The 14,621-nt window shown below is 48.9% G+C and overlaps 6 protein-coding genes across 6 annotated transcripts; 3 read left to right on the forward strand and 3 right to left on the reverse strand.

The window, feature by feature from the left end:
* Positions 1-365: 365 nt before the first annotated feature.
* N7479_005200 (FAD-binding oxidoreductase) lies at positions 366-2,042 on the reverse strand (the record flags this gene model as incomplete). Its single annotated transcript, XM_057252897.1, has 2 exons — positions 366-398; positions 447-2,042. The coding sequence occupies 2 exons, from the start codon at positions 2,040-2,042 to the stop codon at positions 366-368; spliced, it is 1,629 nt and encodes a 542-aa protein (XP_057106759.1).
* Positions 2,043-2,563: 521 nt separating this feature from the next.
* N7479_005201 (dTDP-4-dehydrorhamnose reductase family protein) lies at positions 2,564-3,678 on the forward strand (the record flags this gene model as incomplete). The annotated part of the gene is made up of 4 exons (XM_057252898.1): positions 2,564-2,745; positions 2,801-2,820; positions 2,872-3,583; positions 3,648-3,678. 4 exons carry the CDS (start codon positions 2,564-2,566, stop codon positions 3,676-3,678), a joined length of 945 nt encoding a protein of 314 aa, XP_057106760.1.
* An 809-nt stretch (positions 3,679-4,487) lies between these two features.
* N7479_005202 (uncharacterized protein) lies at positions 4,488-6,790 on the forward strand (the record flags this gene model as incomplete). Its single annotated transcript, XM_057252899.1, has 2 exons — positions 4,488-5,354; positions 5,390-6,790. The coding sequence occupies 2 exons, from the start codon at positions 4,488-4,490 to the stop codon at positions 6,788-6,790; spliced, it is 2,268 nt and encodes a 755-aa protein (XP_057106761.1).
* A 548-nt stretch (positions 6,791-7,338) lies between these two features.
* N7479_005203 (uncharacterized protein) lies at positions 7,339-7,752 on the forward strand (the record flags this gene model as incomplete). The annotated part of the gene is made up of 1 exon (XM_057252900.1): positions 7,339-7,752. The coding sequence occupies one exon, from the start codon at positions 7,339-7,341 to the stop codon at positions 7,750-7,752; it is 414 nt and encodes a 137-aa protein (XP_057106762.1).
* A 479-nt stretch (positions 7,753-8,231) lies between these two features.
* On the reverse strand, positions 8,232-9,389 carry N7479_005204 (glycoside hydrolase family 16 protein; the record flags this gene model as incomplete). Its single annotated transcript, XM_057252901.1, has 1 exon — positions 8,232-9,389. The coding sequence occupies one exon, from the start codon at positions 9,387-9,389 to the stop codon at positions 8,232-8,234; it is 1,158 nt and encodes a 385-aa protein (XP_057106763.1).
* Positions 9,390-9,995: 606 nt separating this feature from the next.
* On the reverse strand, positions 9,996-12,530 carry N7479_005205 (potassium ion transporter; the record flags this gene model as incomplete). Its single annotated transcript, XM_057252902.1, has 2 exons — positions 9,996-10,811; positions 10,869-12,530. 2 exons carry the CDS (start codon positions 12,528-12,530, stop codon positions 9,996-9,998), a joined length of 2,478 nt encoding a protein of 825 aa, XP_057106764.1.
* Positions 12,531-14,621: the final 2,091 nt, after the last annotated feature.

Here is a 14,621-nt window from a genome sequence, read left to right on the forward strand (position 1 = left end):
ACTCCGGTCTGACAGGGAATGTCGACAGGGCTCATCCAAGTAATGAATGAATAGCTTTGGACCTTTGAAAGAGATCAAGTCAAGAGTAAAGAAGCCATCGGGAATGACGGGCAAGGGGTGGAGCATAAATTCCCAAACAAGCTCCGTCTCACATGGCAACGGGTGGCCTCAGGCAGTAACTGGGGTATTATCTGCAAGGGTCCACTCGTATAGTCTAGAAAAGGACCATCATCTACTTCTTTTGCTTATTTTAATTGGAGATTGTGCATTACACATGCTTGTACATGATGTGATTATTGCTCGCCCTCCGTGGGCGGCTTTTGTTATGGTTTGGACTGGTCGTATATACAGGTACACAACTAGCTCTAAATGTACTTGTATGGGTTCATGATCCCGTTCTAATAAAGTTAGCCATTGAACACATATAACAACGATACTCCACTTACCGGGTCATAGAGGTTCTTCAGCTGCTTCATCAGCTTCACCATTGTCTCATTCTGGCTGTAACCAATGAACTCGCGCTTAGCAACGCCAAGCCCATGCTCAGCACTGATACTGCCCTGGCGCTTCTGAATCCACTCATACACCCATGGCTCGATCGCCTTCTCCACTTCCTTGCTGTATTGTCGCACGGCAACATTCAAGTGCAGGTTGGAGTCACCCATGTGACCGTAACCAACAACAGCACGTACAGGGAAAGAGTCATCGTCACCAACCAGACCCTTCTCCGTGAGGCGGGCCTTGCAGTCCTCGACAAGCAGGTATAAATCCGACAATGGGATCGACACATCGTACTTGTAGGTGCCACCTAAGTGGCTCAAGGACTCCGTGATACCCTCACGCCAGCGCCACAGGGCCTGGAACTGGGTCTCATCCTGGGCTAGTACACCGTCGGCGACAATGCCATCGCCCATCACGCTCTCCAAGAATGATTCCAGCTTCGCCATGTCATGCTCGGCGTTGGAACCGCTGGTCTCCACCAGACAGTAGAAGGGATACTCACCCTCAAGAGGGTGCTTGTTGCCCGTAGATTCAATGACCAATTTCTGACTGCGACCGTCCATCAGCTCGAAGGCAGAGAGAATCTCCGAGAGCTGGCCCTTGGCAGCGAGGTAGGCCTGTTGGACCTGCTCGAAGCTCTCAAGACCGAAGTAAGCGACGTTAACTGCCTTGGGGCGCGGGGGACACTGGATAGCCACAGCTGTCACAATGCCAATGGTACCCTCGGAGCCGATGAACAGCTGCTTGATATCGTAGCCAGTGTTGTTCTTGCGTAGAGTCGACAGTGCGTCCACGATAGTCCCGTCCGGCAGGACCGCCTCGAGGCCGAGCACACTACCGTGCAGACTACCGTAACGGAGAAGACGCAGGCCACCAGCATTGGTGGAGACATTTCCTCCGATGTGGCAGGAACCCTTGGCACCCAGGTCCAGAGGGAAGAGGTGCTCCTGCTCGGCGAGATACTGATCAGCAGCCTCAAGAATAACACCAGCATCAGCGACCAGCACACCGGAGGCAGCATCGAAAGAGCGGATCTGATTCATGCGCGAGGTGTTGATGACGATCTCATCGAAGACCGGGACCGAGCCACCGACAAGACCAGTGTTTCCACCCTGGGGCACGACAGCCAACTTGCGCTCATTGCAGTATTCCAGCACCTTGCTGACCTCCTGTGCATTCTGGGGCTTCAGAACGAGCCGGGTGTGGCCACGGTACTTGCGCATCCAGTCGCTGTTGAAGGGTTCGATATCGTCCGTCGCGTCGGTGGTCACGCCATCGATCACGGCCGACTCGGAGCCCAGAATTTCCTTGAAGTGTGCGACATCATCGGCGGAGATCTCGGCAAAGTTAGGGTTGCGCTTGAGGTTGGGGTAGGCGTCGCTGGTGAACTTGATCTGACGGGAATTGGAGTTGCGAGTAGAACTGACGCTGAAGGCGCGCACAGTCAAAGGTGTGATGGATTGGACAGGACGAATGGCAAGACGAGGGCGAGGCACTCGGGCTCGCCGCAAAGCAGCTGTGATATTCCTGGCACTGGACATGGCTGGGGAATTAAAAGAACAATTTTTGGAATGTCAAAGTGGAGATACTCCTATGCTCCGATCTGCCTCCGAGAGAGCCAGGTCCCGGCCAATTTTGATTCGATCTCGGGGATTTTCGGCGTTCGATGTTCAACGCTTGCAGGATCTTTAAAAAAACAGGTTATATTGTTTGTAGGTTAAACTGATATGTATTTAGTATAGGGATCAAATTTATGCATATATATTCTGTACCTTGTTACGCCACTCGACCTTTCAAGTGCAGGCTGACCTTGATACCATAAGACGTGTATGCTAACGTCATGCATAGAACACAGAAATGGAAGATTTCTACGAGTGGAATTAGTTCAATTCCTATGGGTATAATAGATGAACTTGGTCAATTGTATATATTAACTACTCCGTACTATATCCACACCTCCAGGGCTGGGAGAAGTCAGTTACGTCACAGTGGCTCCCCGCGGGCATCTTCCAAAAAAAAAAAAGACTCCCTCTTTTCCCTCAAACTACAACCACAGCGAAAAATGACATCTACAGTTCTTGTTACTGGCGCCAGTGGCTTCCTTGGCCGTGCTGTTTTTAACACTTTCCAGCACTCGGGCGTGTTAGTTGTTGGCCAGGGATTCTCCCGTACTGCCCCGCCTACTATCTTGAAGGCAGACTTGGAGAAGGAGGAAGACATTCGGATGCTCTTCGATGAAGTCAAGTATGTATTTGAATCTAAAAGTTAATTATAGATATTAATCAGCTTCGGACAATAGGCCTCAGATTGTTATCCATTGTAAGCTAATTAGCTGACTTGATCACTCTGTCATAAACTGACAGCTCACAGGCGCCGCAAACAAGTCCCCAGACCTTTGTGAGAAGAATCCAGATCAAGCCCGCAAGGTCAATGTTGATGCAACTCGCACATTGGCCAGAGAATGCCACTCTCGCGGCGCTTTCCTCGTCTACATCTCGACCGACTACGTCTTCCCCGGTACAGAAGGCGAAGCACCTTACGAAACCGATTCCAAGACCAACCCACCTAATCTGTACGGGCAACTGAAGCGTGATGGCGAGCTAGCCGTACTAGAAGAAACCAGTGGCTCGGGCATGGGCGTAGTGCTGCGCGTGCCGGTACTGTACGGTAATGCCAAGGAGAACTCGGAGAGCGCAATCAACACTCTAGTCGACGCAGTTAAGAAGGCCACGGATGAAAACGCCGGCGTGAAGATGGATGACTGGGCCATGCGGTACCCAACCAACACTGAGGACGTTGCGCGCGTGTGTCGGGACATTGTCATCAAGTATCTGCGCGAGAAGGAGAAGCGCAAGGACTTCCCTCGTATCCTGCAATTCTCATCCGAGGACCGTATGACCAAGTATCAGATTTGCCAGAAGTTGGCTCAGGTGTTGGGTGTCGCCATCCCCGGAATGATCGCCAACAAGCAGGGCAATGATCCTAATGCGGGTGTCACACGGCCTTATGATACACATCTCTCTACCAAGGCACTGACTGAGCTTGGGATTGATGTGCGAACAGTGGATTTCATTGCGTGGTGGTAAGTTCTCTTCATGCGGTGTACCTGGATACCTTGTTTGTAGGACTATGCTGACAACTCACAGGCGCCGGGAACTGGGTGCTTATAGGAAATAAGTTCAACCTGAGCCCATTCATGGTGTAAGAATGATTCAAATATAGAAGGACTAGGGTCCGATTGAAAATCAAAAAGAAGAGTATTTGAGATCAAGGCTACTTTGTATGTTGTATGTTGTAGTATGTGATCGGCTTGTGGGCCCCTGGATCACCCAATAATAGTGTCACATTGTGCATTGAACAATCTAATAGTGGCAATAGTACAAATAGTACCTGTCGATCATATATACTATCAGGTCGAATTTGTACGGAGTACTCCGTACTCCCCGTATATATACTCGCAGGGCGTCAGTCGCGTCAAACCGCATGCAGCGCGGCGGCAGATCCGGAAATGTTAGCCCCCACGAATCTGGGCATATGTTCCAATTGTTCCAATTGTTTTTTTTCCCTTCTCCAACTCATACTCGATGATCCCTTTGTGTGCCAAGTACTTCGGTGAGTTCAATCGACATATGATCTATCCAAGAAAGCGATCCCTATGCAGCCCAAGCCTAGCCCGGTCCAATTGACGATCGGTGCGGGTCACTTTTTGCCCCCGACGAGGTGCGAATGGTCGATTGAAAACACGCCGGTTTGATCGTGAGGACTAGGTGGTATTCTGTTTCCATTCCCATTGTGCCTGTTTCCCACATTTGTGTGTTTTCCACCTCGCCGCAGTACGGAGTACTGGTTTGGAAATTACGGGAAATTGCCGTTTGGTACGAAGGCAGCGCTAATCTTATCCTGGCGATAGAACCTTAGATTCTGAAACGCTCGCGCCTCCGCCCTTCGGGGGTGAATCGAAAGAAAACTTCGTGATTGAGAACAGTATGACAACGGTGCAGTCCGTGTCTCAAAATTTTTCTCGATATCGTGCGCAAGGTATGACAACCGATGTCGAAATGCCCGCGCCTGCGCCTGTGAAAAGCGTCGAACAGAACCCTTCGCTCGCGAGGAGCAGGTCTCGATATCGTCGCAATCGGCCATCGTCAAATGGAAATAGCGCACCTCCCCTTCCCATAATCCCGGGCCATGCGCGAACTCAGCCGGAGCAAAGGGGTGAGTTACGAGAAATTGAGCGGGCCACAATCAATCGCCCTTTGGCAACACAAAATGAAAAGGGATCGTACATGCGCGAGGTGCACCGACAAGGTGCCATGGAACAATTGACTGGAGGGGATAACTCGGCGCAAAGCATTCGGCAGCCTCAGGTGTCCGCATCTGCCTCGTCAAAGCAGGTCCCGCAACAACCCCGATCGCAACCTGCCTCGGAACATGCCCCGCGCAGTTCGCATTCAGGAAATGATGGGAATCGCTTGACTTTCTTTCAGAAAGTCAAACTTTCAAGATCTAAGGACCATGTCAAGAAAACCGAGTCTCTGCCCAAATACATTGGGGTGGGCGGAACCGGAATGGTTCCAGGACTGGACGCTCCTGTCAGTGCTGTCAACGCTGGAGAGCGACGCGCCCTTGTCAAATATGGAGATGTCACTGCGGATCTCACTGTCACTCCGACAACCCAGGTCCGGGATATATTGCTGGATGCCACCAAACACTTATCTCGGGACATTAATGCAGAGAAATTCATTCTCATGGAGTCTTACTCTCAAGTTGGCCTAGAGCGTCCTCTCCGCCGCTACGAGCATGTCCGGGAAGTCATGAACTCCTGGTCACACGATGCGGAAAATCAGTTCATCGTTATTCCCCCTCCAGCGTGGAAGCCCTAACCCAGCTCGAGGCTGGGCATGCCCCCAGCGGGCAACCATCCCCAGTGACTGTCCATATTTACCATTCCCAGCGTCGTCGCAAGTGGGATAAGCGATATGTCACCTTGCGTGCTGATGGACAAGTGACAATCTCAAAAAAAGAGAGCGCTAAAGAGCAGACCAATATCTGCCATATATCGGACTATGACATCTACTTTCCCAGCGCTCGAGCGCTAAACAAGGATATCAAGCCGCCTAAAAAGTTGTGCTTCGCAATTAAGAGCCAGCAGAAGTCGTCCATGTTTCTGTCCACCGAAAACTTCTTGCACTTTTTCTCGACCAGCGACAAGTCTATTGCAGACACATGGTACCAAGCAGTACAGAAGTGGAGAAGTTGGTATCTTATCAACAAGAAGGGAGCAGGTCAGAATTCAGAGACCGAAACACTTCCGAAGCGCGCTGGGACGAAGAAATCAACCCGTCAGCCGAGAGGTGTGCACAACGAAGTCCCACTTCTGAAACGGGAGACGTCGACCGAATCTCCGAAGCGTGAAAGCTCTGATCAGCAAAGGCCGACGAGCTCCAAGGGCTTGTTTACCCGGAAGAAGACCCTTCGTGGACATGGGTCTCCTCCAGCTTCATATCCCCAGCCCCTGACACTCGATACCGATATGGACGGACCTTTCACTGATAAGCATGCATTAATCTCGGGCATCTCTCCTGAAGAAGTAGAAACTTCTACTTTTTCACCATCCGGACTCCTAGGCCGAACTTACACCCAACGACAAACCGCTATGCGGGAACGGGATGATCGCGATAGGAGAGTTAAGCAGGAACCCTTTTCAGGCGGTGGCTTTATGGGCGGGGGATCCATGCACAACCCCGCCTATGATTCAAATCCCAATAGTCGAACCAACACAATGACTCGTGCTCCCGATCCATCCCTTTTCAGTCGAACTCTATCTGTCAGCCAGAAGCCTCTGGTTGATCTCACTCCAGTCTATGCCGAGCCACCACAGCATAGCCGCAAAGGAAAGGGCCACGGCGTCAAAGTCCAACCAGGCATGCAATTGATTGATGGCGCCACTGGCCCAGATCAGACTCCAGGAGGAATCTCTATCCCACCATCGACTTCGTGGCGACGGCCGGCCACAGACCCCATACCTCAGCGGCAAAATACCACCCGCAGCGTGCGCCATCACTCAAATAAGTACGCGACCCCAAGTTCTGCTGAAGGAAGCCCTGCGCTGCCCGCCACCGACTTCACCCCAAACAGCCTGCTGGCACATTCTACCAGCACGGCTAGTCATCGGAATCCGCGTACCGGACATGGTGTTGCAACGGGTGACCGCAATGCCACACGACCGTTGTTGGATGTGTCCCCGGAGAACCCCTTTGTAGATGGCAGTCTCCTCCGACAGTTATAGTTTTGTCTTGCTTTGGTTTTCTTTCTTAGCTTCGTTGTTACGATTATGATGATTGTTTTATTGCGCGGGGGTTTGTTTTGGTATACCTAGGGTTTCTTTCATTCGGGCCACGGCTCCCCACACTGCGACACTGTGAGGTTGATTCCAATATTGTTAGTTTTGACGCATTCCGTGTATTTTGATCTGGAGATGAATTATTGATAGCCGATTGGGCTTGGTGAGCGATTCATCTTCGTTAGAGATACCCATTCCATGTTTATTTAGCAATCAAGTGAAATTGAATATCTATCCTTCATATTTCTTTCGGCATTATTTCTAAACTAATATCTCACTGCGATCTAGGAGTCTTCTAATATCTCTCACCTTTTCTAGCGAAGACTTTAAGAAGGGGTTATCAGACCATCTGACTTGCTGTGAAATCGCCGCGCCGAGAACTATCCATCTAATTAACCCGCTTCACCTTTCAACGCATAAAATAACTATTGAACTGAGCAACTTCCTCGGAGGCCATATTGATTTTACGCACTACCGCACAATTTTCCACGACGATGATCCAAGGAGCTGGTAGCCAACCGCGCGAGGCGCATAAATGTCCAGGCAGTCTCACCTGTGACGAGGGGAGGATACGTGCCCTGATCCAAACCAGTGATGGAGAAAGACACTATTTCTCCGGCACTATCAGCACGGATCTAAATCTCATTGTCAACAATGCGCACGTGGAGTACTTCGATCTCGCTGAGGATAAACCACACTGCCAAGAGTTTAAGGCATTCGTTGGCCCTGTTCACGCTAATTTCTGGTGGCAAGGAGGTGCTATTCACTTCTATGGAACATTGATGCATCGCATTGATGATACTATCGAAGTCTCTGGAGAGGGCTGGTGGGGCGATATTGACGATAGGGAGTACGAAGCGAATGACGAAGAGCGTTACAGTGAGGAGAGCGACGATCCGAAAGCATGAGTTGCAAAGTGAGTTTTACTTGAACAATAGTTGAGTTCTTGCTAACGAAAAGTCCTGTAGATGTCTCCCAAAAGATTGAAACGACCTGATATTCAAATACATATACCTGCATGTACTCCATCGTGGATCTAGCCCCAGAACTCGATTGTCGCTTGGTTTTGCCGCGATTTGCCCGTACAATGCCGTACCGCCAATCAGAAGAGAAATACAAACATCATGAAAGGAAAGATATGTCAAATTTATCCTCTAGTACGCCACCAAGGGCAGCCAACCCCATAGCTTAAGCGAAGTATACATTACATTGACTTCCCACAAGTAAATCCCAACACGAAACTCCTTCAGCAAGGGCCTATCAAACGACTAGAAATGGTTACACGCTGGAACGAGAAAAATCCCTCTTGCTCCAGATCAATCCAATCATATCACCAAGCAAATAGCAAAGAAGGACAAAAACCAACCACCAAACAATTTCCTCAAGCTCAAGAAGCACGATAAACCTTGAAACTCTTAAACTCCCAATAAGCATCAACAAAACTGCCAGGACTGCTAGCAACAAAGTTCGAACAAGTCGCCGGACAATGATACAAAGTATCATAATACTGCGTCTGAGCAGCAAGCTCCCCACAGAGATCGATATTGACAATGATACTGAGATTCTTGAAATGCGACGCAATATCACAATTGGTACTCGGGAAATCCGCCAGCGCAATCCCCCAGCTACTCGGATCAGGATTCCCCGCTGTAATATCAGCAGGGATATTTCCACTCGGGAAGAACCAAGCCCTAATACCAGCGTCACGGAGTTCAAGAGCATAAATACCACCGCCACGGTTATTCATTGCCTCTCCGTAAGTATTCTCATCACCGATGACACCACAGCCTGAATTCCCGTTCGTGACATTATCGCAATTCTTGAAGATAGCCTGACCGGTCTGTTTGCGCTTGACATCCATCTTACACCCCTTTGTAGTATGAATGGTGACTTCATTTCCGTGGCTTCCAATATTGGTAGTCTCAAGGACATCGATCTCGCCATTCACCGGCCAGTTATAACCATCGGTTAACCACAGAGCGGGCCATGTCGCGCAGCCGAAGGGAGTATGAATAATATCGAAGATGAAAAGGCCTGAATCATATGTATTTGTCGATTCAATGCGAACGGAATTTCGACCGGAACGGGCGTTTGGGGTTGATGCGTCGACGCGCAGGATTGCCGAGGACTCAGTTGCATAGGTTAGGTTCAGATGTCTTGCAGTTGATTTGTTGACGTAGACGACGAAACCCTTTGTCGGGTCTTCGTCTGTGAAATAGGTGAATTGTTCGAAGAAAGTCGGGCCGGCATAGGTGTCCGCGATGGTGTAGTTCAAAGGTGTGTAGTTTGGGTATTGGTTTTGGGTTATTTCGACTGGGACTAGGACTGCAGTCAAAATGGCTAATATGACTAGTATCGCGGTTACGCTGGCGATGAGTTTCTTGCGCAGCGACCAGCCTCGTGGGTTATACCAGGGAGCTTGGGATGGGCTGTCTGTCTCTCCTTCTGGTTGGCTGGTTGCGAATGGAGATTTAGTTTCGATAGTGGAGACAGTCGTGTTCGCCCTCCTGTAACGATCTAGATATGGTAGTTGTCGGTTGTCCATGGTGATAGTTGATATATTTGAGATATTGAGATGAAGGATATAGCATGTTGTTGGACTTGGGGATGAACTCTACTCTACGTAGAGTGTACATAACCTTGTAACCTTGTAATGTTTCCGATGTCAAGAACAGTTATCGAGTTTGTCGTCATGGACCATCTACTTTGTCCTAGAATGGACAAGCGCTGATCCTTCCCGTTTGCGGACCCACGGATCATCTTACTATAAATAGCTAGGAGACTAGTAGTCTATTTCATCGTCTTATATCGACTAGTACTAGGTACCATGCAAGGTACAAACATATCAATCAATATCTGCTTGTCCCTGCTTGAACGGAATTCCATTTTACAATCAAAGCAAGGTTATACAAAACGGTTGTATTGGTTAAAAGGGTAAGATTTGTCCCTGCAAACAGGTAAGGAATGTGGCACCACAACCCTCGAGCTTGACGTATTTTACTAAATCAATGGGAGTGGGACGTGGGAAGAAAAGGCAATATTTCCGTAATTATGTGCAATACAATTAAAACTGAACCGCCAGGGCATGTATATAGAACGTAAGCCGTAAGCCTCTATGTATAAAAAAATATCAAAAGATTCCACCCATTTTCTACCGATTAGATCGGATAGTCGAGGAACGGTGCACCAAAGAGTCTCCATTCGGAGCAGGCTGGGTCTGCCAGTCGTGGGTTTCCATACCCGAAGACAGACCAGCATCGTTCCTTGCCTGAGATAAGGTACGCGATTGCGATTGGACGAAAGACCCACCACCACTAAGGTTGGATGTGCGGCGGCGCATGCGGCGCTCCCCCTCTTCGGCCTCGTGTCGATTGAGGGCGTCCGAGGGGAGAAGGACGGCACGGTCAAGCGCGTAAGGCAAGCCACGGTGCCGACCGCGGAGTTGCATGGCAATGATCACCAACTTGGAGACTACATTGAACTGCCCCGAGAAGGAGGTGTTGCTGTTTGTGTATCCAAACGAGAGACCCACAGTGCCGTATGCTGAGACAACTTCAAACAAAACAGTGAACAGCTGGAAGGAATAGTCGGCTGGATCCTGCAATCTTGTTCCTTCCGCAATGGCAATTATAAACAGACCCAAAAAGACATACCACAAATCGAAACTCAGCTGGCGTCGCAAGTGAGCTCCGATGTAGGTGGGGGCATTTGAGTCTTCGTCGTCTTCCTCTTCTGCGGAATCGTAAATACCCAAACTCTTCTCTTCGTAGACATTGGTTCGACGCATGGAGATAGCGATGGGAAAGACAGAGATATACATCATAATCAAATACGAAACCTGGATGGCGGGGTGAAGATCCGAAAGACTGATGATTCCAAACCCGGCTGTTCGTGTCGCAGCAGCTTGGAAGAAGCCGTCCACAACTCGAATCCCGGGCGGTAGTGCAGTGACAGCAGAATCGTTCAGCTACAAAATCATGGTCAGAGAAAGTCGCGTAGAAGACAGAAAACCAAAATAACTCACATCCAGGATGACAAAGAAGATCATATCAATGCCATTCAATGCGACAAGAATCGCAAAAAGCCACCAAGTGGCATTGCGAGGGAATAACAGAGTGAAACATCGACGGGGATGATCCAGAAGAAACTTCAGTTCTTCCCATAGCGCAGTCCCCTGACGAGTCAACTTCGACAGAACCCAAATCATTAGACGAAGCATACATGGGAAGGCAGTATTGCCAATGATGATTAAAAATGCTAGCATCAGCAAAGGAAAAATAGCCCTTTGGAAGGAGTACATCGAGTCAGGTGTCAAGGTGAAACCCAAATCGTTGAAGGCGGACGCAGCGGTAAAGATTCCCCACCACGGCCGCCCAACTCCATCAGCCCGGACGATATCGCCCCATTTGTTATTCTTCATAATCCAGCCGATCATGCTGAGCATACCGATGAGATGGAAACCAAGATAGTAGGTGATAAGAACGACGGCCAGCGTCTTAAGTGCACGGTATTCAATACCACCCAACTCATCACGCTGCTCCTCGGTCAAATCAACGAAGTTGGAGTTACGAGCGACTGTGGCATTCCAGCTGAGATAGGGCTGAGTGGAAATGTCACGCTCTTGTGTCAGAGATCGGAAAAACCCTCTGAAGGTATTCCTCGTGGCAGCAGGAGCAAGAGTGGTAGTCTCATTCCCATCTTTAGTCTCCCGGACAGTGGGGCGAGTCTCCAGACGAGGGAACGTATTACCGCGTGGACGGGACCGTGAAAAATCCGGCTCGTTGATGGTGATGTGTGGCCCTTCAAGTGGACCAAGCTGATCAATCTCCTCGGGGTGTGTACCGGGGCTTACTTGGTCATCTTGGTCATCATGGTCACTGGATTGATGAGCCTGCTCACCCTCCTGGTCCACATCTATTTCCAAAGCCTCAGGCGCACCACCACGGTCATACTCCCGGGGACTCGGAATTCGCAGAGCTCCTTTATCTTTCCGTTGCTTTTCCAAGAAGGCGATGTGGTGTTCAGGGTTCAAATGGGTGGGCACCTTTAAGCTACCGAGGCCGAAACGAGGTTCGCGACTCGAGTCTGTTCCCTCGGAGCTAGAGTCGACACTGCTCTCCCGGGCTTCTGGTGTGTTGATACCGGAATTGATGTTTTTGCTAACCGGATCTGTCAACCGAGTGTCCCGGGCATCCCCTGAATCATCCCGTATCACCGTAATAGGTCGACCACTGACTCCCGCCTCCGCACGGTTGATATTGATATCCTCGCTGTCCCCATCATCGGTCACGGTATCCATGCGGGATCGAGTCCGTCGCATTGCACGAGCGTCTCGGACAACATGTTGGAATCGCTTCTCGAACCAGTATAACCGAATAAACACCAGGGCGCTGTGGATGAAGATCGGCGTGCACAGGCACGTGATCAGGTATAGGACGATTTGCTGATATAGCCAGAGTTTATTCAGATCGACAGTGTTCAACCCGCTCTGGGTGGCAGCGCCGACGGATTGAAAGAGGGCATCGATGTAGCTGATGTTCCCTCCGGGGTAAACGATGATGGAGCCGATGATAGCCCAGGATATGATATAGGTATAGTGGAGGAAAATGAAATTGAGATGCAGTTGATTGAGGAGCGGAATCTTTCCTTTGTAGGATGTCACCCGGTGAAGAACGGCCGAGAACATGTTGAACGGACTGCGGCCAGACCGTTGCCAAGCGGAGACCACTGGCACTGGCCGCGGAGGGGATGTTGAGAAGGGCTGCTCTCGGAATGGGGGAAATTTGTCAATCCTATTGATTATTAGCGCTTCTTTTTTCTTTTTTCTTTTTCAAGATCTCGATTTTGTCGCGGCATACATGTGGTCCCGTCGATCGCTACCGAGCGGAGAGTTTTCGACTCGTGCAGGAAGAGACCACGGACACTCTTAGCCGCGTGGCATTGAGCCACAATTATGCGTAGAGATGATCAAGGGCATAACGGATGGAAGGTGAGAAGAGAGGAATGGAAACAAAGGTAGAGAATCATAGTCCAAATCGAAAAAAGAAAGGAAAAATCTTTTGGTGAAAAGCTCTAAGAAAAATCACGCATGCGGGAATCTTACATTACAGGTATGGTATTGTCAGATGCCACCAAAAACGTGGGTTCTTTGAAGGTTTGTCGATCGTTTTTTTTGTCCCGTGGGGTTTTGGGGGCGAAGTAAAGTGTAATTCCTTTAGGGTTTGATATAAATATAACACCAGATGTCTTAACATCGAATATATGTGTATAAGTATGTATTACCTTGGAATAAATCCACATGTAATATAAAATAAAAGGAGCTTTGGTGGATTCCGGACTCCATTCTAGATAAGCTGACAAGCTTTAATTCGGAAGGATTCGAATCGGGATTCACTACGGAATACGGCGGCGCACGGAGTACATACTCGGCCTTGGCCGATGTAGGTAGGTACATCCCTGCAGTATACATGTATGTATGATTATGCGTCTGGCACGTGAAAATGAAGTACATATATGTACTTAATCTTGGCATCTTATACATCCCAAAAGAAATCTTGAAACTGGCAGATCACCTTAAAAAGTTATATTGTAGCTGCCTAATTACATATTAAAAGGGATGTTCTAGATTGGCCCACTTTTCATTCCGGCTATGTAGTGGCCCGTTCCTAGCTGAATTTTACCCCTATGCTGTTAGGGCTGCCGAAATATACAATATCACTATGTATCCCCTCTAATTGGTCCAATGTGGCTGGGTACATTCTTCATCTTTGATAGGACAGCCACCCTATACGGAGTACTTGGCAGTGGAAAGTTGCTTCTTCTCCAACTATTTGTCGACGTGTCTCACGCCTTCTTACTCCCGTGCATCCGTGCATTCTGACTGAAACCCGAAAATGGTATATCTTGGTCAGCACTGGTAGCCCAACATTCTTTACCTGAAGGGGTGACCATTTTCCAGATACTGAGGCACCTCCCGAGTATCTGAGATCTAGGTCATTCCTGACTCCATAAAAGATGGCACTGTCACCCAAGATAGTGGCATAGCATTCTCTTTTTTTTTTTAATCTCCTAGGGCCAGCATTCTTCCTAGGCTATTCTAGAATTGTGCGAAGATCAGAACATCTAATGCTCTATGGCTAACATTCTTCTTGTCAGGCCATTCTAGAATTTTGTGAAGATCAATGCGAAATCCAGACCAGAAGTGATAAGCAGTATGGAAGATCTAGCCAGATTTTAAATTTAACTTAGATGTTAGTTTACCTCACAACTGCCGTTATTTAACAAGGCTCATCTCAGCCTCACGTCTGAGCTTGGCCCAGTTCTCCTCTGTTGTCCGTGTCTATATCAAGAACACCAAGCCCTCCGTCAACAAGTACATTACCCATTACATCCTGATTTTGTTGATGACAATCTTCAAGGCTGTATATGGATGGGATCTGGGCCTTTCCCCAAGGGCTGTGGTGAACACTCGAGCACAGCTACCCACACCATTTGCAACTGCACCACTACCGCTATCAACTGGGATACGCTCAGGGTGAAATCCGACAACAATGTGGGTGATCACTTTGAGTGCACTCTAGACACAGATCAACTCGGTGGTGACTGTGATATGGTATAAGTTGGTCCGTTTTGAGTCATTTTTATAATAAGAGCTTGGGCGTGACGGGTTTTGCATTGATAAACAATGTTGAAAAGCGACAAAACGACAAAATTCAGTTTTCCTCGTTTCAATCTGTGTTTTTGTGGTATAGATGCGCTCCAATTCAGTTTTAACTTC

This window comes from Penicillium vulpinum, assembly GCF_028829585.1.
Source record: "Penicillium vulpinum strain IBT 29486 chromosome Unknown utg000003l_segment0_segment0, whole genome shotgun sequence".
NCBI lineage: Eukaryota > Fungi > Ascomycota > Eurotiomycetes > Eurotiales > Aspergillaceae > Penicillium > Penicillium vulpinum.